The following is a 25,113-nucleotide window of genomic DNA, read 5'->3' as shown; positions in this document are numbered from 1 at the left end:
CAGACAGTGTGAGTTTGTAATGACTGACAGTGTGAGTTTGTAATGACAGACAGTGTGTAGCGACAGACAGTATGAGTTTGTAATGACAGACAGTGTGAGTTTGTAATGACTGACAGTGTGAGTTTGTAATGACAGACAGTGTGTAGCGACAGACAGTATGAGTTTGTAATGACAGACAGTGTGAGTTTGTAATGACAGACAGTGTGAGTTTGTAATGACAGACAGTGTGTAGCGACAGACAGTATGAGTTTGTAATGACAGACAGTATGAGTTTGTAATGACAGACAGTGTGAGTTTGTAATGACTGACAGTGTGAGTTTGTAATGACAGACAGTGTGTACCGACAGACAGTATGAGTTTGTAATGACAGACAGTGTGAGTTTGTAATGACAGACAGTGTGAGTTCGTAATGACAGACAGTGTGTAACGACAGACAGTATGAGTTTGTAATGACAGACAGTGTGAGTTTGTAATGACAGACAGTGTGAGTTTGTAATGACAGACAGTGTGTAGTGACAGACAGTGTGAGTTTGTAATGACAGACAGTGTGAGTTTGTAATGACTGACAGTGTGAGTTTGTAATGACAGACAGTGTGTAATGCCAGACAGTGTGTAATGACAGACAGTGTGTAATGCCAGACACTGTGTAGTGACAGACAGTGTGTAATGACAGACATTGTGTAATGACAGACAGTGTGTAGTGACAGACAGTGTGTAATGCCAGACACTGTGTAGTGACAGACAGTGTGTAGTGACATACAGTGTGTAATGACAGACGGTATGAGTGTCTAATGACAGACGGTATGAGTGTCTAATGACAGACGGTATGAGTGTCTAATGACAGACGGTATGAGTGTCTAATGACAGACGGTATGAGCGTCTAATGACAGACGGTATGAGTGTCTAATGACAGACGGTGTGAGCGTCTAATGACAGACGGTATGAGCGTCTAATGACAGACGGTGTGAGCGTCTAATGACAGACGGTATGAGCGTCTAATGACAGACGGTATGAGTGTCTAATGACAGACGGTATGAGCGTCTAATGACAGACGGTATGAGCGTCTAATGACAGACGGTATGCGTGTCTAATGACAGACGGTATGAGTGTCTAATGACAGACGGTATGAGTGTCTAATGACAGACGGTATGAGTGTCTAATGACAGACGGTGTGAGTGTCTTATGACAGACGGTATGCGCGTCTAATGACAGACGGTGTGAGCGTCTAATGACAGACGGTATGAGTGTCTAATGACAGACGGTATGAGCGTCTAATGACAGACGGTATGAGTGTCTAATGACAGACGGTATGAGTGTCTAATGACAGACGGTATGAGTGTCTAATGACAGACGGTATGAGCGTCTAATGACAGACGGTATGAGTGTCTAATGACAGACGGTATGAGCGTCTAATGACAGACGGTGTGAGCGTCTAATGACAGACGGTATGAGCGTCTAATGACAGACGGTATGAGTGTCTAATGACAGACGGTATGAGTGTCTAATGACAGACGGTATGAGTGTCTAATGACAGACGGTATGATCGTCTAATGACAGACGGTGTGAGCGTCTAATGACAGACGGTATGAGTGTCTAATGACAGACGGTATGAGCGTCTAATGACAGACGGTGTGAGTGTCTAATGACAGACGGTATGAGCGTCTAATGACAGACGGTATGAGTGTCTAATGACAGACGGTATGAGTGTCTAATGACAGACGGTATGAGTGTCTAATGACAGATGGTATGAGTGTCTAATGACAGACGGTATGAGCGTCTAATGACAGACGGTGTGAGCGTCTACTGACAGACGGTATGAGTGTCTAATGACAGACGGTATGAGCGTCTAATGACAGACGGTGTGAGCGTCTAATGACAGACGGTGTGAGCGTCTAATGACAGACGGTATGAGCGTCTAATGACAGACGGTATGAGTGTCTAATGACAGACGGTGTGAGTGTCTAATGACAGACGGTGTGAGTGTCTAATGACAGACGGTGTGAGTGTCTAATGACAGACGGTATGAGCGTCTAATGACAGACGGTGTGAGCGTCTAATGACAGACGGTATGAGTGTCTAATGACAGACGGTGTGAGTGTCTAATGACAGACGGTATGAGTGTCTAATGACAGACGGTGTGAGCATCTAATAACAGACATGTGGGCGTCTACTGACAGACGGTATGAGTGTCTAATGACAGACGGTGTGAGCGTCTAATGACAGACGGTGTGAGCGTCTACTGACAGACGGTGTGAGCGTCTAATGACAGACGGTGTGAGCGTCTAATGACAGACGGTGTGAGCGTCTAATGACAGACGGTGTGAGCATCTAATAACAGACATGTGGGCGTCTACTGACAGACGGTATGAGTGTCTAATGACAGACGGTGTGATCGTCTAATGACAGACGGTGTGATCGTCTAATGACAGACGGTGTGATCGTCTAATGACAGACGGTGTGATCGTCTAATGACAGACGGTGTGAGCGTCTAATGACAGACGGTATGAGTGTCTAATGACAGACGGTGTGAGCGTCTAATGACAGACGGTGTGATCGTCTAATGACAGACGGTATGAGTGTCTAATGACAGACGGTATGAGCGTCTAATGACAGACGGTGTGAGCGTCTAATGACAGACGGTATGAGTGTCTAATGACAGACGGTGTGAGTGTCTAATGACAGACGGTGTGAGCGTCTAATGACAGACGGTGTGAGCATCTAATAACAGACATGTGGGCGTCTAATGACAGACGGTGTGAGTGTCTAATGACAGACGGTATGAGCGTCTAATGACAGACAGTGTGATCGTCTAATGACAGACGGTGCGAGCATCTAATGACAGACGGTGTGAGTGTCTAATGACAGACGGTATGAGTGTCTAATGACAGACGGTGTGAGTGTCTAATGACAGACGGTATGAGCGTCTAATGACAGACGGTGTGAGTGTCTAATGACAGACGGTGTGAGTGTCTAATGACAGACGGTGTGAGTGTCTAATGACAGACGGTATGAGTGTCTAATGACAGACGGTGTGAGTGTCTAATGACAGACGGTGTGAGTGTCTAATGACAGACGGTGTGAGTGTCTAATGACAGACGGTGTGAGTGTCTAATGACAGACGGTATGAGTGTCTAATGACAGACGGTGTGAGCATCTAATAACAGACATGTGGGCGTCTACTGACAGACGGTATGAGTGTCTAATGACAGACGGTGTGAGCGTCTAATGACAGACGGTGTGAGCGTCTACTGACAGACGGTGTGAGCGTCTAATGACAGACGGTGTGAGCGTCTAATGACAGACGGTGTGAGCGTCTAATGACAGACGGTGTGAGCATCTAATAACAGACATGTGGGCGTCTACTGACAGACGGTATGAGTGTCTAATGACAGACGGTGTGATCGTCTAATGACAGACGGTGTGATCGTCTAATGACAGACGGTATGAGTGTCTAATGACAGACGGTATGAGCGTCTAATGACAGACGGTGTGAGCGTCTAATGACAGACGGTATGAGCGTCTAATGACAGACGGTATGAGTGTCTAATGACAGACGGTGTGAGTGTCTAATGACAGACGGTGTGAGTGTCTAATGACAGACGGTGTGAGTGTCTAATGACAGACGGTATGAGCGTCTAATGACAGACGGTGTGAGCGTCTAATGACAGACGGTATGAGTGTCTAATGACAGACGGTGTGAGTGTCTAATGACAGACGGTATGAGTGTCTAATGACAGACGGTGTGAGCATCTAATAACAGACATGTGGGCGTCTACTGACAGACGGTATGAGTGTCTAATGACAGACGGTGTGAGCGTCTAATGACAGACGGTGTGAGCGTCTACTGACAGACGGTGTGAGCGTCTAATGACAGACGGTGTGAGCGTCTAATGACAGACGGTGTGAGCGTCTAATGACAGACGGTGTGAGCATCTAATAACAGACATGTGGGCGTCTACTGACAGACGGTATGAGTGTCTAATGACAGACGGTGTGATCGTCTAATGACAGACGGTGTGATCGTCTAATGACAGACGGTGTGATCGTCTAATGACAGACGGTGTGATCGTCTAATGACAGACGGTGTGATCGTCTAATGACAGACGGTGTGAGCGTCTAATGACAGACGGTATGAGTGTCTAATGACAGACGGTGTGAGCGTCTAATGACAGACGGTGTGATCGTCTAATGACAGACGGTATGAGTGTCTAATGACAGACAGTATGAGCGTCTAATGACAGACGGTGTGAGCGTCTAATGACAGACGGTATGAGTGTCTAATGACAGACGGTGTGAGTGTCTAATGACAGACGGTGTGAGCGTCTAATGACAGACGGTGTGAGCATCTAATAACAGACATGTGGGCGTCTAATGACAGACGGTGTGAGTGTCTAATGACAGACGGTATGAGTGTCTAATGACAGACGGTATGAGCGTCTAATGACAGACAGTGTGATCGTCTAATGACAGACGGTGCGAGCGTCTAATGACAGACGGTGTGAGTGTCTAATGACAGACGGTATGAGTGTCTAATGACAGACGGTGTGAGTGTCTAATGACAGACGGTATGAGCGTCTAATGACAGACGGTGTGAGTGTCTAATGACAGACGGTGTGAGTGTCTAATGACAGACGGTGTGAGTGTCTAATGACAGACGGTATGAGTGTCTAATGACAGACGGTGTGAGTGTCTAATGACAGACGGTGTGAGTGTCTAATGACAGACGGTGTGAGTGTCTAATGACAGACGGTATGAGCGTCTAATGACAGACGGTGTGAGTGTCTAATGACAGACGGTATGAGCGTCTAATGACAGACGGTGTGAGTGTCTAATGACAGACGGTGTGAGTGTCTAATGACAGACGGTGTGAGTGTCTAATGACAGACGGTATGAGTGTCTAATGACAGACGGTATGAGCGTCTAATGACAGACGGTGTGAGCGTCTAATGACAGACGGTGTGATCGTCTAATGACAGACGGTGTGAGTGTCTAATGACAGACGGTGTGAGTGTCTAATGACAGACGGTATGAGTGTCTAATGACAGACGGTGTGAGTGTCTAATGACAGACGGTGTGAGTGTCTAATGACAGACGGTATGAGCGTCTAATGACAGACGGTATGAGCGTCTAATGACAGATGGTGTGATCGTCTAATGACAGACGGTGTGAGCATCTAATGCCAGACGGTATGAGTGTCTAATGACAGACGGTGTGAGCGTCTAATGACAGACGGTGTGATCGTCTAATGACAGACGGTGTGAGCGTCTAATGGCAGACGGTATGAGTGTCTAATGACAGACGGTGTGAGCGTCTAATGACAGACGGTGTGAGCGTCTAATGACAGACGGTATGAGTGTCTAATGACAGACGGTGTGAGCGTCTAATGACAGACGGTGTGATCGTCTAATGACAGACGGTGTGAGCGTCTAATGACAGACGGTGTGAGCGTCTAATGACAGACGGTGTGAGTGTCTAATGACAGACGGTGTGAGTGTCTAATGACAGACGGTATGAGTGTCTACTGACAGACGGTGTGATTGTCTAATGACAGACGGTGTGATCGTCTAATGACAGACGGTGTGAGCGTCTAATGACAGACGGTGTGAGCGTCTAATGACAGACGGTGTGAGCGTCTAATGACAGACGGTGTGAGCGTCTAATGACAGACGGTGTGAGTGTCTAATGACAGACGGTATGAGCGTCTAATGACAGACGGTGTGATCGTCTAATGACAGACGGTGTGAGCGTCTAATGACAGACGGTATGCGTGTCTAATGACAGACGGTATGAGCGTCTACTGACAGACGGTGTGAGCGTCTAATGACAGACGGTGTGAGTGTCTAATGACAGACGGTGTGAGCGTCTAATGACAGACGGTGTGAGCGTCTAATGACAGACGGTGTGAGTGTCTAATGACAGACGGTATGAGCGTCTAATGACAGACGGTGTGAGCGTCTAATGACAGACGGTGTGAGCGTCTAATGACAGACGGTATGCGTGTCTAATGACAGACGGTATGAGCGTCTACTGACAGACGGTGTGAGCGTCTAATGACAGACGGTGTGAGTGTCTAATGACAGACGGTATGAGCGTCTACTGACAGACGGTGTGATCGTCTAATGACAGACGGTGTGAGCGTCTAATGACAGACGGTGTGAGCGTCTAATGACAGACGGTGTGAGCATCTAATAACAGACATGTGGGCGTCTACTGACAGACGGTGTGAGCGTCTAATGACAGACGGTGTGAGCATCTAATAACAGACATGTGGGCGTCTACTGACAGACGGTGTGAGCGTCTAATGACAGACGGTGTGAGCGTCTAATGACAGACGGTGTGAGCGTCTAATGACAGACAGTGTGAGTGTGTAATGACAGACTAGGCCACTCTCCTCAGTGTACGAGAGTATCACTTTGGCCACATTTGTCCACACGGCCTCTCCTGTCCTCTCCTCTCCTGTTCTCTCCTCCTGTCCTCTCCTCTCCTGTCCTCTTCTCTCCTACCCTCTCCTGACCTCTCCTCTCCTACCCTCTCCTGTCCTCTCCTCTCCTGTCCTCTTTTATCCTCTCCTCTCCTGTCCTCTTCTCTCCTACCCTCTCCTGTCCTCTCCTACCCTCTCCTGTCCTCTCCTCTCCTACCCTCTCCTGTCCTCTCCTCTCCTGTCCTCTTTTATCCTACCCTCTCCTGTCCTCTTCTCTCCTACCCTCTCATGTCCTCTCCTCTCCTCTTTTATCCTATCCTCTCCTGTCCTCTTCTCTCCTCCTGTCCTCTCCTCCCTCTCCTCTCCTCTTCTCTCCTACCCTCTCCTGTCCTCTCCTCTCCTGTCCTCTCCTGTCCTCTTTTATCCTCTCCTGTCCTCTCCTCTCCTGTTCTCTCCTCCTGTCCTCTCCTCTCCTGTTCTCTTCTCTCCTACCCTCTCCTGTCCTCTTCTCTCCCCCTGTCCTCTCCTCCCTCTCCTCTTCTCTCCTACCCTCTCCTGTCCTCTCCTCTCCTGTACTCTCCTGTCCTCTCCTTACCTCTTTTATCCTATCCTCTCCTGTCCTCTCCTCTCCTGTTCTCTCCTCCTGTCCTCTCCTCTCCTGTCCTCTTCTCTCCTACCCTCTCCTGTCCTCTCCTCTCCTGTCCTCTTTTATCCTATCCTCTCCTGTCCTCCCCTGTCCTCTTCTCTCCTCCTGTCCTCTCCTCCCTCTCCTCTCCTCTTCTCTCCTACCCTCTCCTCCCTCCCTCTCCTGTCCTCTTCTCTCCTACCCTCTCCTGTCCTCTCCTTTCCTACCCTCTCCTCTCCCGTCCTCTCCTGTCCTGTTCTCTCCTCCTGTCCTCTTCTCTCCTGTCCTCTTCTCTCCTACCCTCTCCTGTCCTCTCCTCTCCTACCTTGTCCTCTCCTCTCCTCTCCTGTCCTCTTTTATCCTATCCTCTCCTGTCCTCCCCTGTCCTCTTCTCTCCTCCCGTCCTCTCCTCCCTCTCCTCTCCTCTTCTCTCCTACCCTCTCCTCCCTCCCTCTCCTCTCATGTCCTCTTCTCTCCTACCCTCTCCTGTCCTCTTCTTTCCTACCCCCTCCTGTCCTCTCCTCTCCTGTCCTCTTTTATCCTACCCTCTCCTGTCCTCTTCTCTCCTACCCTCTCCTGTCCTCTCCTCTCCTACCCTCTCCTGTCCTCTCATCCTATCCTCTCCTGTCCTCTTCTCTCCTCCTGTCCTCTCCTCCCTCTCCTCTCCTCTTTTCTCCTACCCTCTCCTCCCTCCCTCCCTCCCTCCCTCCCTCCCTCCCTCCCTCCCTCCCTCCCTCCCTCCCTCCCTCTCCTCTCCTCATCAGAGGGGTATGGCTCTAGTGTCAGTGCTAACATAGGACTGCCATCCCATTGTCCCTTCCCTGTCTCACCTGTCATCTTGAGTCCTGCCATCCTCTCTCTCTCTCTCTCTCTCTCTCTCTCTCTCTCTCTCTCTCTCTCTCTCTCTCTCTCTCTCTCTCTCTCTCTCTCTCTCTCTCTCTCTCTCTCTCTCTCTCTCTCTCTCTCTCTCTCTCTCTCTCTCTCTCTCTCTCTCTCTCTCTCTAGGACTTGCTCCCTTTTTGTTTTGATGTCCTCTCAATCAAGCTTGAAAACAACAATGAATTGAAACAACAATGAAATTGTCATAAATAATACTTACATTTAAAGTGTTTATTTTAAATGATTGAGTTGTGTTTCCAAGGCCATCTGTTTTAGGACAGAAAAGACAGTTGTGATGATAGTTGTAACATTATAAAACATGTATGCTGGAAGCTTTTTCAGAGCTGTGTGCTTGACAGACAAAGAATAGCAGCAGAATAGATAAACCACTGTACTCACACACCCTTCTCTGCAATGTAGTGGAAATCAATGATTCAGTGTATAGCACTTTCATCTGGCTCTTTCAGCTTGCTCTAGATAAAGACAGCAAATCACACTGGATGAAGACACTCACAGCTGTATATATATAGCAAACAGACAGTGTTGTTGTTTTCCAGGTAAATCACCCAGTACTCTCCCATATAGCCCAGGTAAATCACCCAGTACTCTCCCATATAGCCCAGGTAAATCACCCAGTACTCTCCCATATAGCCCAGGTAAATCACCCAGTACTCTCCCATATAGCCCAGGTAAATCACCCAGTACGCTCCCATATAGCCCAGGTAAATCACCCAGTACTCTCCCAGATAGCCCAGGTAAATCACCCAGTACTCTCCCATATAGCCCAGGTAAATCACCCAGTACTCTCCCATATAGCCCAGGTAAATCACCCAGTACTCTCCCATATAGCCCAGGTAAATCACCCAGTACTCTCCCATATAGCCCAGGTAAATCACCCAGTACTCTCCCATATAGCCCAGGTAAATCACCCAGTACTCTCCCATATAGCCCAGGTAAATCACCCAGTACTCTCCCAGATAGCCCAGGTAAATCACCCAGTACTCTCCCATATAGCCCAGGTAAATCACCCAGTACTCTCCCATATAGCCCAGGTAAATCACCCAGTACTCTCCCATATAGCCCAGGTAAATCACCCAGTACTCTCCCATATAGCCCAGGTAAATCACCCAGTACTCTCCCATATAGCCCAGGTAAATCACCCAGTACTCTCCCATATAGCCCAGGTAAATCACCCAGTACTCTCCCATATAGCCCAGGTAAATCACCCAGTACTCTCCCATATAGCCCAGGTAAATCACCCAGTACTCTCTCATATAGCCCAGGTGATGGTAAAGCACCCAGTACTCTCCCATATAGCCCAGGTGATGGTAAAGCACCCAGTACTCTCCCATATAGCCCAGGTGATGGTAAAGCACCCAGTACTCTCCCATATAGCCCAGGTGATGGTAAAGCGCCCAGTGCTCTCCCATATAGCCCAGGTGATGGTAAAGCACCCAGTACTCTCCCATATAGCCCAGGTGATGGTAAAGCGCCCAGTGCTCTCCCATATAGCCCAGGTGATGGTCAAGCACCCAGTACTCTCCCAGATAGCCCAGGTGATGGTAAAGCGCCCAGTACTCTCCCATATAGCCCAGGTGATGGTAAAGCACTCAGTACTCTCCCATATAGCCCAGGTGATGGTAAAGCACCCAGTACTCTCCCATATAGCCCAGGTGATGGTAAAGCACTCAGTACTCTCCCATATAGCCCAGGTGATGGTAAAGCACTCAGTACTCTCCCATATAGCCCAGGTGATGGTAAAGCACCCAGTACTCTCCCAGATAGCCCAGGTGATGGTAAAGCACTCAGTACTCTCCCATATAGCCCAGGTGATGGTAAAGCACTCAGTACTCTCCCATATAGCCCAGGTGATGGTAAAGCACCCAGTACTCTCCCATATAGCCCAGGTGATAGAGCCAGAGTGTGTAATGAACGTATCTGAGAAGTTTTAATATTGATGAGTGTGTGTAGTTATTTATGAGGAGCACAGCGAGCATCGCAGGGTTTGTCATTAAAGATGAGCAGCAGAACCACACTGGGTTAAATGATGAACGTGGTGGAGCATGGCACAGTGGAACATAGAGGAGGGGGAAAACAAGGGATGGGAGAGGAGAGAGAGAGATAGCCTAAGGATGAAAGGAAGAGGGTTAGAAAGTAGAAAACAGAGGATAAAGGATAAAACATCCTGCTATTACACAACAAACAGTTGGGGGGGGGGGGAATGGGGGGGGGTCGGACACGACAAGAGCCCTGTTCGGATTTCCCGAACCCACCGGCTGTGTGTGTTATTCCGAGATGGGGAACAATGCACATCTGTGGGTTTTCCAACATCAGCTGTTACACGTGTTGCATTACACTTTGCACGGCAGAGCGGAAAGAGAGCAGGCACTGCAACTAAAAGATGAAAGCAAACAGTGGATAGTGGGATAGCTCACACACACACACACACATAAACTACACCTGCAGGTTGAGGTTCAGAGACAGTCAGAATGGATCAAGTGAATATGCTGTGCATTCTGTGCATGTTCTGTGCAGTAAAACCCCTCCCTTATAATAATACCCCATAATGAAATGCACTCCCTCTTCAGCCCTTTCAGTTCTCCTCATTCCACAGTTCCTACCCCCAGTGCCTCAGGGACTGTTCTTTCATAACATGTTTAATAAGATTTGATTAATCCCCTTTTGGACGTCAGTCATGCTTTGTGACCATTACAGTTAATCCACTTTCGCTGAGTAAGACACTACTGTAGCAGGCTCACTCACCAGCTGAGTGTCCAAATCAAATCAAATTGTATTTGTCACATGCTTGGTAAACAACAGGTGTAGACTAACAGTGAAATGCTTACTGACGGGCCCTTTCCAACAATACGGAGACAAGCATAGAAACAATTATTTGAAAAATAATAGTGTGTGTGTGTGTGTGTGTGTGTGTGTGTGTGTGTGTGTGTGTGTGTGTGTGTGTGTGTGTGTGTGTGTGTGTGTGTGTGTGTGTGTGTGTGTGTGTGTGTGTGTGTGTGTGTGTGTGTTCGTGCGTGCATGCGTGTGTGTGATAGAGTTTGGTCATTGATGATCTGATCTTGTGGAGGCTAACACAATGCTACCATTGCTCTGTTAATCTCCAAGGCTAGGTTCCATTATATCGGGACAATTACAGTGTTGCTAATGGCCCAACAACCTTAATGGGGAGATGAGGCTGGATTTATCCTGGGGAAAGGCTGAGCACAACACAAACCTGGGTTGGAGGTGAATGGGAGATGGGGGAGGAAGGGGGAGACGAGACAGCGGAACAAGGAACCATTAGACAAGACACAGGAGAGAGGGAGGGAATAATGGAGGGAGAGGGAGGGTACGGCCTCTAGCAGAGAGAATGGCAGGAGGAAGGAGGCATGGCCTCTAGCAGAGAGAATGGCAGGAGGAAGGAGGCATGGCCTCTAGCAGAGAGAATGGCAGGAGGAAGGAGGGCACGGCCTCTAGCAGAGAGAATGGCAGGAGGAAGGAGGCATGGCCTCTAGCAGAGAGAATGGCAGGAGGAAGGAGGAAGGAGGGCACTGCCTCTAGCAGAGAGAATGGCAGGAGGAAGGAGGCATGGCCTCTAGCAGAGAGAATGGCAGGAGGAAGGAGGCATGGCCTCTAGCAGAGAGAATGGCAGGAGGAAGGAGGGCACGGCCTCTAGCAGAGAGAATGGCAGGAGGAAGGAGGAAGGAGGCATGGCCTCTAGCAGAGAGAATGGCAGGAGGAAGGAGGGCACTGCCTCTAGCAGAGAGAATGGCAGGAGGAAGGAGGCATGGCCTCTAGCAGAGAGAATGGCAGGAGGAAGGAGGCATGGCCTCTAGCAGAGAGAATGGCAGGAGGAAGGAGGAAGGAGGCATGGCCTCTAGCAGAGAGAATGGCAGGAGGAAGGAGGGCACGGCCTCTAGCAGAGAGAATGGCAGGAGGAAGGAGGGCACTGCCTCTAGCAGAGAGAATGGCAGGAGGAAGGAGGGCACGGCCTCTAGCAGAGAGAATGGCAGGAGGAAGGAGGGCACTGCCTCTAGCAGAGAGAATGGCAGGAGGAAGGAGGGCACGGCCTCTAGCAGAGAGAATGGCAGGAGGAAGGAGGAAGGAGGCATGGCCTCTAGCAGAGAGAATGGCAGGAGGAAGGAGGCATGGCCTCTAGCAGAGAGAATGGCAGGAGGAAGGAGGCATGGCCTCTAGCAGAGAGAATGACAGGAGGAAGGAGAGGTGTTTAAAGGTCCAATGCATTTTATTTGTCTCAATATCAAATCATTTCTGGGTATTAAATAAGTAATGATAAATATTTTACTAAAATAGCTTCTTAGCAAAGAGCAATTTCTCAAGCAAGAATTTTGATAGGACTGTCTGGGAGTAGTCTGAGTGAGTGGCCTAATTGGACGAGCTTAATGGGAGGGATTATAACCTGAAGACCAGCTGTTATTTTCAGAGAGGTTTGAAACTCTCTTTGTATTGGTCTATTAACTTATATCGCCTGGTGATGTTGCCAGGCAGGCCAAAACTTCAACCCACCAAAACAGCTCTTACACTGAAACAGCATTATCATTGTTTTCACAAATTCACAATTTTGTGGAAATATATATACAACACAGGAAAATGGCGTTTTGGACTGCAGTGGGCCTTTAACTGTGTCTCACTTTCTTCTTAACACTTTGTTTTTCTCTTCATTCTTCTTTTTGTCATTCTGCTCTCTCTCTCTCTCTCCCTCCCCCTCTCTCTTTCTCTTTTCCTCCCCTTCTCGCTCTCTCTCTCCCTCCCTCCCCCCCCTCTCTCTCTCTTTCCCTTCCCCTCTCTCTCTCTCAGCTGGGAATGACCACTACCTCCTGGGTAACAACATAACAGTGGCGGTCCTGGGTATAGTGATTCCTATATGTGAGTACCAGTCTACTGTATCATATGATGCCTGCCTGCTTCTCCCCGCTTCTCTGTCTGTCTCTGCTTCTGTCTTGGTCTCCCCTGCACATGACGTTGCCTGGTCTGGAAGATGTGAGTGTGAAAGTGTGTTTTGGGTGTATGTGTGTAATGTGTGACAGGAATGTACAAATAACTGCCAAAATAAAGGAAACATTTGAGTAAATGAGGGACCCAAAGTATTTTGAAAGCAGGTGCTTCCACACAGATGTGGTTCCTGACTTAATTAAGCAATTACAGTTTTTTACAATCACTAGGACCCATTTCTCAATATTTAGGTCACTTTTTCAAAACTCTTCACACAGTTTTCCTAACCAACTTTCAGCTTGGCACAGCAGTTAATTTCACATCCAAAATGCACTAAAACTATGAAAACACTTCATACTTGTCTCAAATCAACTCATTCTTCCATAACACTAGCAAAGGTTGTCACCCAACAAGCACATTTTGTCACTCATAAAACAATGACCTAAAAACACTAACAGCAGGTAGCATTACACAATGTTTTCTTTTGGAAATGTCTTTATAAAACAAGATTGACACCTCTCTACTGTTTGGAATTCACTGCAGTATATGTTACAGGAATGAATCAGACATGATGCAATATGCTTTAATATGTTTTATGTCCTTTTTTGGCATTGAGTGATTCCAAAATACAATCATTTGTACAGTGGGGCAAAAAAGTATTTAGTCAGCCACCAATTGTGCAAGTTCTCCCACTTAAAAAGATGAGAGAGGCCTGTAATTTTCATCATAGGTACATTTCAACTATGACAGACAAAATGAGAGAAAAAAAATCCAGAAAATCACATTGTAGGATTTTTTATGAATTTATTTGCAAATTATGGTGGAAAATAAGTATTTGGTCACCTACAAACAAGCAAGATTTCTGGCTCTCAGAGACCTGTAACTTCTTCTTTAAGAGGCTCCTCTGTCCTCCACTCGTTACCTGTATTAATGGCACCTGTTTGAACTTGTTATCAGTATAAAAGACACCTGTCCACAACCTCAAACAGTCACACTCCAAACTCCACTATGGCCAAGACCAAAGAGCTGTCAAAGGACACCAGAAACAAAATTGTAGACCTGCACCAGGCTGGGAAGACTGAATCTGCAATAGGTAAGCAGCTTGGTTTGAAGAAATCAACTGTGGGAGCAATTATTAGGAAATGGAAGACATACAAGACCACTGATAATCTCCCTCGATCTGGGGCTCCACGCAAGATCTCACCCCGTGGGGTCAAAATGATCACAAGATCCCAGAACCACACGGGGGGACGTAGTGAAAATCCCAGAACCACACGGGGGGACGTAGTGAATGACCTGCAGAGAGCTGGGACCAAAGTAACAAAGCCTACCATCAGTAACACACTACGCCGCCAGGGACTCAAATCCTGCAGTGCCAGACGTGTCCCCCTGCTTAAGCCAGTACATGTCCAGGCCCGTCTGAAGTTTGCTAGAGAGCATTTGGATGATCCAGAAGAAGATTGGGAGAATGTCATATGGTCAGATGAAACCAAAATATAACTTTTTGGTAAAAACTCAACTCGTCGTGTTTGGAGGACAAAGAATGCTGAGTTGCATCCAAAGAACACCATACCTACTGTGAAGCATGGGGGTGGAAACATCATGCTTTGGGGCTGTTTTTCTGCAAAGGGACCAGGACGACTGATCCGTGTAAAGGAAAGAATGAATGGGGCCATGTATCGTGAGATTTTGAGTGAAAACCTCCTTCCATCAGCAAGGGCATTGAAGATGAAACGTGGCTGGGTCTTTCAGCATGACAATGATCCCAAACACACCGCCCGGGCAACGAAGGAGTGGCTTCGTAAGAAGTATTTCAAGGTCCTGGAGTGGCCTAGCCAGTCTCCAGATCTCAACCCCATAGAAAATCTTTGGAGGGAGTTGAAAGTTCGTGTTGCCCAGCAACAGCCCCAAAACATCACTGCTCTAGAGGAGATCTGCATGGAGGAATGGGCCAAAATACCAGCAACAGTGTGTGAAAACCTTGTGAAGACTTACAGAAAACGTTTGATCTCTGTCATTGCCAACAAAGGGTATATAACAAAGTATTGAGATAAACTTTTGTTATTGACCAAATACTTATTTTCCACCATAATTTGCAAATAAATTCATTAAAAATCCTACAATGTGATTTTCTGGATTTTTTTTTCTCATTTTGTCTGTCATAGTTGAAGTGTACCTATGATGAACATTATAGGCCTCTCTCATCTTTTTAAGTGGGAGAACTTGCACAATTGGTGGCTGACTAAATACTTTTTTGCCCCACTGTATATACACCATCTACCGATACAGATACAGTAGCAATGCTAGGCAACTCGGTCTTCTGCATTTGACCACAGGTTCTCATCCACATCACATCTTATGTCATCTTGGGCAATACACCTAGGGAAGAATCTTTAGGCATGCCTGGTCCATCCCTGGTAATCTTCTGCAGATATGTCCAGGCATCCGGCATTCATTGCGTCCAGGATGAACATTTGATCATGTGGATGGTGGTCATAAACCTTCCACCTCCATGAGGAAAATAATTCCTCTATGGGGTTGAGGAATGGAGAGTAAGGTGGGAGGAAAAGTGACACCATCCTGGGATGGGCTGCAAATCACTCTGTGACTTCACGGGAGTGGTGAAATGACACATTGTCCCATACAATTACAAACGTTGGTCAATTTTGCCTCACTGCAACTCTTTCCTCACCTGGTATAACCCTTCCATAGAGGTCACCCAGGAATGAAATGAGACCCTCTGTGTTGTATGGCCCAATTAGCAGTTTATGTAACAGCAATCCATCAGAGAATATAAAATAAATCCACAAGCCAATATAAGAGTCAGAGTATTACGGTAGTTGGCATTATACCTAAAAACATGCCGCTGTGTGCCTCTGCCCTGTTTGGTTTTGTTCAAAACTACTTCTGTATTTTATAGTCATCTTACCTGGACATATCGGTTCCTGAGTTGCTTGACTCGTTCAGAGTTCCTCTCAAAGGGGACGGTGTACAACTGCTTCATCCTAAGTTGATGTTGTTTCAGAACTCTAGAAATAGTTGATATGCTTACATTGTGAATATTTCCAAATGTCATGTTTTCTGCCAACACTGTCCCGAATCTCTGTGAGTTTTATGCCATTGTTTCTGATGACCATATCAACGATTGCAGTTTCCTGCACAGCAGTGAAAATCCTACCTCTCCCACCTGTGTGAGGTAACTGTTGGGTCCTAAGCAGAAATACAAAAACAATTACACACAAGTGGGTTTGGAGGCTTTGCTCAATTTACACATACGTACTCCTCTCCCTCTCCCAGCCACTCTTCTTCCTCTGTCAGCCACTTCTCTATCTCTGGCTGGGTCCATGTTTACATTACAGTACAGCATTATTCCTAAGATGTCCCCTTTTGTATAGATGGTAATGAAATTGAAAGACTAACACCTGGGTAGGTGTTCAGCTACAATGGGAATTCAGCTGTGGTTGGTCTAATTGTTTTGATAGCATTTCATTTTTTAGATGTGGTATATATTTCAATACGGTATTACTGTAGAAATGTAGCAAATTGCTGTCTTATTCAATTTTGTGTTATGTTAGGTTTTGAACTTAAGTTTAACAGTTTTGAAAAGAGTATGTAAACATGTGCAAATTGGCCTGTAGGTACATAGCGTTTTGGTGGTGTTTGTGTCTGAGTGAGAAAAGAATTCATGAAATTTGAAAGATGTAGTCATTGAATGCATTTTGTGCCAAAGCAATGAAAATGATCCACAGTTTAGCCCACATAGACTGCTATTGTGTTCACTGTGTGAAGAGTTTTGAAAAAGTGACCTAAGTATTGAGAAATGGGTCCTAGCGATTGTAAAAAAAAAAAACTGTACCGTCCCATCATTATTCTGGCTACCATGGCTGGAAGAAGAGATCACAGTGACTTTGTAAGAGGAGTCTCAAAGGAGCATAGGGTGTGTGTGTGTGTGTGTGTGTGTGTGTGTGTGTGTGTGTGTGTGTGTGTGTGTGTGTGTGTGTGTGTGTGTGTGTGTGTGTGTGTGTGTGTGTGTGTGTGTGTGTGTGTCAGTCACCAGATCTTAACACTTATGGGAGATTCTGGAAATTCACATGAAGGTGTTGCTCCAATAAGCATATCATAACAGCCCATGTGAACACATAGGCCTGTCAGTTGAAAAACATTACTGTAAATTTAGATCAAGAGCTCATCAAAATAACATCAGGGATTAAACCCCCCTTAAATCAGATTTGCATATTACCCATGTTATCACATATTACAGGATATAGACCTTAAGATCGCGAACACTGATACAGCTCTATAATAATGTCTGAATTGACTGGCGATCGGCATAATGTGTAAATGACCTTGCTCTAGCATACATTCTGTCTATAATTGAGTCTTTAAAATGAGATATCCCTAACCCCGACCCATTAAATACATCCTACTATTTCTCCCATCCACCCCCTCCTTCCTTCCCACCCTCCGTTCCCCCTTTCATATCTCTCAATGGTTCATTTGATAGTTAATATTCTCCTCCACTCCTCTCTCCATCATTCCCCCTTTCATACACTACATGGACAAAAGTATGTGGACACATTCCAAGTTCTCATTCCAGAATCATGGGCATTAATATGGAGTTGGTCCCCCCTTTGCTGCTACAACAGCGTCCACTCTTCTGGGAAGGCTTTTCACTAGATGTTGGAACATTGCTGCGGGGACTTGCTTCCATTCAGCCACAAGAGCATTAGTGAGGTCGGGCACTGATGTTGGGCGATTTGGCCTGGCTTGCAGTCGGCGTTACAATTCATCCCAAAGGTGTTCGATGGGGTTGAGGTCAGGGCTCTACGCAGGCCAGTCAATTTTTTCCACACCGATCTTGACAAACCATTTCTATATGCACCTCGCTATGTGCATGCTGAAACAGGAAAGGGCCTTCTCCAAACTGTTGCCACAAAGTTGGAAGCACAGAATTGTCTAGAATGTCATTGTATGCTGTAGCATTAAGATTTCCCTTCACTGGAACTAAGGGGCCTAGCCTGAACCTCCTACACCAAACTTTACAGTTGGCACTATGCATTGGGGCAGGTAGTGTTCTCCTGGCATCCGCCAAACCCGGATTCGTCCGTCGGACTACCAGATGGTGAAGCGTGATTCATCACTCCAGAGAATGCATTTCCACTGCTCCAATGGCGGAGAGCTTTACACCACTCTAGCCAGCGCTTGGCATTATGCATGGTGTTCTTAGGCTTGTGTGTGGCTGCTCGGCCATGGAAACCCATTTCATGAAGCTCCCAAAGAACAGTTATTGTGCTGACGTTGCTTCCAGAGGCAGTTTGGAAGCAACCAAGGACAGACGATTTTTACGTGCTTCAGCACTTGGCTGTCCCGTTCTTGTGCTGCCTACCACTTCGTGGCTGAGCCGTTGTTGCTCCTAGATGTTTCCATTTCACAATAACAGCACTTACAGTTGACCGGGACAGAAATTTGACAAACTGACTTGTTGGAAAGCTGGCATCCAAAGACAGTGCCACGTTGAAAGTTACTGAGCTCTTCAGTAAGCCATTCTACTGCCAATGTTTGTCTATGGAGATTGCATGGCCGTGTGCTCGATTTTATACACCTGTCCGCAACGAGTGTGGCTGAAATAGCCAAATCCACTAATTTGAAGGGATGTCCACATACTTTTGGCCATGCAGTGTATCTCTCAATGGTTATTTCCATGGTTAATTCTCCCTCGATATTGCAGGAGATCTTCAGATCCAAGCTATTTGTAGAGGAAAGTCTGATTGAGAACATCTTAATTGAGTGTTTACATAAGAACAAAGGGATTTCTGGGGGTTCAGGCCCTTAATCATAGAGGAGTCTCCAGTGCCCACCCACAATAGACCAATTAGTCTGGGTCTTCCATGGGAATACCGCCACTCCACATCTGATGGGGGAAATTAGGACTGGGAACGCCAGCCAAAGCTGAGCGGAGAAGCCAGACATATCCCCTCCTCCCCAGCCCCCATTTCCTTTTCCTGGAATACCACTATACCCAGCCATGTATTGAATTTGTGTGTAGGCTACAATATGCGAGCGCGTGTGTGTGGTTTGGTTGTACATGTGCCATGCATGAGTGTGTGTGGCTATTTGTGTGTGGGCTTGGGATTGGGTGTGCTTGCTTCTGTGTGCATTTACATGGGTGTATTTGTGTGTGTGTGTGTGTGTGTGTGTGTGTGTGTGTGTGTGTGTGTGTGTGTGTGTGTGTGTGTGTGTGTGTGTGTGTGTGTGTGTGTGTGTGTGTGTTCATTGCCGTTTGCTATGTGTGGTGATACTAGGATGTGTTTGTATGCTAAAGCACCGCTTTGTCTCCCCTGGCTGTGTTAACGCTCCCGCTGTGTGTGTGTGCGTGTGTGTGTCGCTGTGTTTCATACATGCAGTTCCTATCCTTGCCACAGTGGTCATCGGCCTGCTCTGCACCGCCGGATACCTGATCTGGTGTAACTGGCGCCGGAAGAACACCAAGAGTATGAACTTCGACAACCCCGTCTACCGTAAGACCACGGAGGACGACGATGACGAGATTCACATCGGTCGTACTGGAGAGTCTATCGGCCACGTCTACCCCGCTGTGAGTGGCAGCGCCCACCAGCCATTCCTAGCCCTGCCCCTGGGGGGCGGGATCACAGACAGCAACTCCCATTGGTACTCGGGGGCGCCCATGCATCCCACCGGCAAATGAGATGAGAAGGGGTGGGACTTGGAGATAGAGAGAGGGTTGGAGTGTGTGGGGGTGGGAGAGTCTCCAAGACAGGGACAGGCTTACATCCTCACACACACACACACACACACACACACACACACACACACACACACACACACACACACACACACACACACACACACACACACACTTAAGTCACAAAATCATTCCAAAAACTTCCTTGGTCAAACACAGATGTTGAGCCCTTCATCACCAGCCCATCACCACATTATCTTCACCTTCATTCATCATATAGTCTATTGGGTCTCTATCCATCTCCACATTTCTTCATTCATCATATAGTCTATTGGGTCTCTATCCATCTCCACATTCCGTGTTTTGACAGTGTGTGTCACTGTGTTGTCGTTGTGCGTTAGGGAGGCACAGCGCCCTGGGTTGTAGCTTTACTCTCTCCTCTATGAAGACTTAGTGAAGGGAGCGTCAAACCTGCTCGATCCCCTTTGGAGTGTAAATTAGGCAAAAGGGGAACAGTAACCAGAACAGAAACAGCCCCTTAGATGACGGGACAATCTTTAATCATATTCATTTATTCCTGATTATTCTTGTTTTTAATGACATATTTCTCTGCATGAGCGTTTAGTTTTTCTAGCGGTGTACTTGTAAGGTATCTTCAACAGAGATCTGCTGGTAAACATGAACAAGACAGAGGTGGGAGGGGTTAGCGCTGGGATCAGTTTGCATGGTGACACGCATTGCTGTCGTGGTGTGGTAGAGACAGCAGGAGAGAGGGGTGGGACTATGGCTGCATGATAGGTTATACACACACACACCTGGTATGCTACAGTGCTGTGCTGAGAGGTCATGTTGAATAACACCTCATCTTAAGAGCGGGTAGTGGGTTAGGAAACAAGCTTCCACCTGGGCTTTCCCTATTCTCTTTTCTTCTCCCCTCCCCTCCCTCCTCCTCTCCTCTCTTCATGGTGTTTCAGTCAGATAGAGACATCAGAATGTCCTGAGGTGGATCTCTGTAAGCCCTTGCAGCTCTCCTCACATCACTGCCAAATCAGTGTGCTGAGGATAGAGGGATGAGAGGAGGAGGACTGGGATCTGCATTAAGGAGAGCTTTTCTCTTTTGCTCTGTCTCTATGTTGCTCTCTTTCTCTCACTTTTAGTTCTCTTCCTCTGTCCTTTCTGCTCTTTATCTTTCTGGTCCTCTCTGTCTCAGTCTCCCTTTCAGCTCTACTTCAAACACACACTGAAACACAGACACACAGACACACTGACACACACACAAACACTGTGGTAACTTTGTTTTATCTGCTCTCTGCAGCGCGTGGCGCTCAGTCTGGAGGATGACGGATTCCCCTGAGGGGCACGCCGTGTCTCCGCCCCATCCCTCCATATCCCGGGGTGACCACACTGCAGAGGAGGGGGGCACAGAGAGAGAGAGTGAGAGAGAGCCTGCTCATACAGTAATCTAACCCCCCAAGGACGTTAGGACGTATATTTTACTTATACGTGTACCCCCCAACTCGTGTCTCTAAAACACATCCTCTCTCTCTCTTACACCTAACTGTAATGTCCTACTACTTTACTACTAGTTACTACTGCGCTGTCCTCTGCTCTTCTCTTAGCTCCTCGTTAGTTAGGTAGTTCCTGTAGTTAGATGTAGTGCTGAATGCTACTGTCTGTCTTACTGATGACTAACCTCATTGCCCATCAGTGCACATGTAAATAGAGGCTGGTTCTCCCTGGGTAGACTACTGTACTGTGCCAGCAACAGGGGAATGGCCAGCTGTATTTAATTATTATTTTGTTTTGACTTTATTTATTGTTTGTGTTTGCTGGTGAAAATATGATCGGGCCAGGCCTGTGCCACTGAGGATAGGCTACGCATGGCTAGAGCCAAGTGGAATGAGTGTAGGGATGAGGGTGTTGGGGGGTATTTTGTGTGGGGGGCATGCCAGAGGGCAGCGCCACAGGAAAAAGCAGCAGGGCAGAACTCGGGTGAGGGAGGATTATGGGTAATCCGCTCTGCTGTCACCCAGAGGTACACAAAAGTTACTAGATAATGACCAGGGGGAAGGGACGGGGGTCGGAGGACGTTTTTTAAACTAGGAAGATTTGGTGGTACACATTCCCTGCTGTTGGTCTCTGTGTCTGTGTGAGCAGAGATGTTTTCTCTCTAACTTTGGAAGACGTTTTAGGGACTCTGTAGAAGAGGGTCCCACTACTGATTTAAATGGAAGGAAAATGACAACCCAATGAAGAAACAGAACTGAGCACTGGATTTGTGTTAGATTGCCGGCCAGAATCACAGCTTCTGAGTTGAATACAGTTGTATATCAGTCAGGGTATCCACTAGCTTCCACTACCATTTCCTGTCTGGTTAGTTCCCATACTTACGTCTTCCGTACTGAGGATATATTTCAGTATATTTCAGTATATTTCAGTTCTCAGTGTAATAAGGAGTGGATGGACTACTATAAACGGAAGCAAGATATATTTTACTAGAGAAGACATCCATTGTTGGGTTTGCAGAATCAGTCTGGGTGTGGTACACTGGATTGTTTGGGGGACTATCATCCATGCAATAGCATTCTGTCTTCCATGCCATTAGAACCTGCCTAGCAACAGGTGATATCATCAGGGAGGGGCCCTCTGCACCAGCACAGTTATGGGACTGAAGGAAACAATTTATTGTGATTCTGTCATAGGTTCATAATAAGCGAATAGGTACAGTGGATAGTTTTGAGTGTGTACATTTATGCTCTGCTACTGAACAAACAAACTTGACTATTTTCTTCTATAGCACTGGATATGAAGGCCCAATTGAGAGACATGGCTGTCTAAGCTCTTTCTGTAAGCAAGACTTCACTAGAGCTGTTTAGCTGTCTTTCTGCTGGTAGTCAGTACACTGTCGAGGATTCATATGAGAACCTGCTAACTGAAGGTATTGACTTCAACTACTCCATCTTCTTTCTGTAAGAAAACACAGAGGCTTTTAACCTGCTAACTGAAGGTATTGACTTCAACTACTCCATCTTCTTTCTGTAAGAAAACACAGAGGCTTTTGGGAAGGAAGTGGGACACATGCTAGTGCATGTATTCACACAGAGACACAGACATTCACACACAGAGACACACACACAGAGACACAGACATTCACACAAAGAAACACACACACAGAGACACAGACATTCACACAAAGAAATACACACACAGAGACACAGACATACACACACAGAGACACACACACGGAGACACAGACATTCACACACAGAAACACACACACACACACACAGAAATACACACACAGAGACACAGACATACACACACAGAGACACAGAAACACACACACGGAGACACAGACATTCACACACAGAAACACACAGACACAGACACAGACATACACACACAGAAATACACACACAGACACAGACATACACACACAGAGACACAGACATACACACACACACAGAGACACAGAAACACGCACACACAGACACAGACTTACACACACACAGAAACACACACACAGAGACACACACACACACACGGAGAAACACACTTACATACACAATTTGGCAGACAGGCTGCATTTGTTATGCTCGAGGCAGCTCGCTCAGTGGTTGATTGGCTGATTTATGATAGCTATACATCATGGCTCTCCTTCCTTCAATGGAAATGCTTGCTTCCAGGTGATGACAGGAGGATGAGAGAGAGAGGGAGACAGAGAGAGAGAGAGAGAGAGGAGAGAGGGGTAGGCAGACAGAGAGGGGGGGGCAGAGAGAAAGGGGGAGGGCAGAGAGAAAGGGAAAGACGCTGAAGGGGGGGTCTTCCAGGATTTGTTTGTTTCTGGGTGTCAGTTAACAGCAGCCACAGGTTAGCAGATCTGTATATTTATGGACATGCCAATCTAATCAATGGTTTTGCTCTCAGGCAAATCAGGTGATAGAGTGCCTATACAGTGCCTTGCAAAAGTATTCATCCCCCTTGACGTTTTTCATATTTTGTTGCATTACAACCTGTAATTTAAATGGATTTTCATTTGGATTTCATGTAATGGACATACACAAAATAGTCCAAATTGTTGAAGTGAAATGAAAAAAATTACTTGTTTAAATTATTTTTTAAACATTTTAAACAGAAAAGTGGTGCGTGCATATGTATTCACCCCCTTCGCTATGAAGCCCCTAAATAAGATCTGGTGCAACCAATTACCTTCAGAAGTCACATAATTAGTCAAATAAAGTCCACCTGTGTGCAATCTAAGTGACACATGATCTGTCACATGATCTCAGTATATATTCACCTGTTCTGAAAGGCCCCAGAGGCTGCAACACCACTAAGCAAGGGGCACCACCAAGCAAGTGGCACCATGAAGACCAAGGAGCTCTCCAAACAGGTTAGGGACAAAGTTGTGGAGAAGTACAGAGCAGGGTTGGGTTATAAAAAAATATCCAAAACTTTGAACATCCCACGGAGCACCATTAAATACATTTTTCAAAAATGTAATGAATATGGCACCACAACAAACCTGCCAAGAGAGGGCCGCCCACGAAACCCCACAGAACAGGCAAGGAGGGCATTAATCAGAGACACAACAAAGAGACCAAAGATAACCCTGAAGGAGCTGCAAAACTCCACAGCGGAGATTGGAGTATCTGTCCATAGTACCACTTTAAGCCGTTGTCGTGTCTTTGCCATCATTAAAATGAGGACTGTTATTTTATCAAATCAATTCTCTGTAATTATTATTACATGATTAAACTAATCATGTAAATGTAATTAACTAGGAAGTCGGGGCACCAAGGAAAGTATTCAGATTACAAAGTTATTATTTTCCTAATATAACTTTCAGATATTTTAATATCTGAACAATTAGTCTTCTAATTAATGAATTGTTCTTTACCTCACGTTAGTCTCATTCCAAACGTCGTAAATTGTTGGTTATCTGCACGAACCCAGTCTTCACTATGAATCATCCATACATCAATTGTCTCAATCATTTATTTATTAAATAACTAAATAATCACAGAAATGCATCAACAAACAAACAAAGTAGATGTGGTTACAAGGAAATGGTAGGGGATGTGCCCTAGTGGGCTAAACCGGTACAAAGGGACTGAGAAGGGCGCGAAAGACAAAAGACCCTACAAAGTTGATAATTATAACAATTTAAATGCTAATCCTTTGCACATGAACGCTCACTCATTCGGGAATAATTGCAATCAATATATATATTTATGTGTCGTCGTGATCTCTGTTGGAATCGTCCTTCTTTCTGTTGGAAGTTCATCCGCCCATCTCTCTGCGTCCCTGGAGTCTTTGGTTAGAATGATTACTTTAGAGTAACATTCAGAAATATTCTTATGAATAGATGTTTCGGTGGTTGTCAGTCCTTGCTTCTCAGTGGTACATAATTTCTAGCAGCAGACTAGTAATTAGTATCGAAGATTTGCTCTTATTCTGTCGGAATCGATAGTCTCAGAGTTTCAACAACCATTACAACCTTAGCTTATACTGAGGTTTTTATGGTCTCTACTC

At 46.3% G+C, this 25,113-nt stretch overlaps 1 protein-coding gene across 1 annotated transcript in view; it reads left to right on the top strand.

The window, feature by feature from the left end:
- Positions 1-20,932, top strand: part of LOC120054348 (low-density lipoprotein receptor-related protein 8-like) — a 338,426-nt gene extending 317,494 nt beyond the window's left edge. The window contains exons 19-21 of the mRNA XM_039001759.1: positions 12,741-12,809; positions 19,280-19,470; positions 20,894-20,932. Coding sequence (XP_038857687.1) covers positions 12,741-12,809; positions 19,280-19,470; positions 20,894-20,932 — 299 coding nt within the window. The remainder of the gene's footprint in view (positions 1-12,740; positions 12,810-19,279; positions 19,471-20,893) is intronic.
- The last annotated feature ends 4,181 nt before the right edge of the window (positions 20,933-25,113 follow it).

This window comes from Salvelinus namaycush, chromosome 10, assembly GCF_016432855.1.
Source record: "Salvelinus namaycush isolate Seneca chromosome 10, SaNama_1.0, whole genome shotgun sequence".
Classification (NCBI taxonomy): Eukaryota; Metazoa; Chordata; class Actinopteri; order Salmoniformes; family Salmonidae; genus Salvelinus; species Salvelinus namaycush.
Note: the sequence above shows the minus strand (reverse complement) of the source record. Positions and strands in the feature narration are given on the sequence as shown.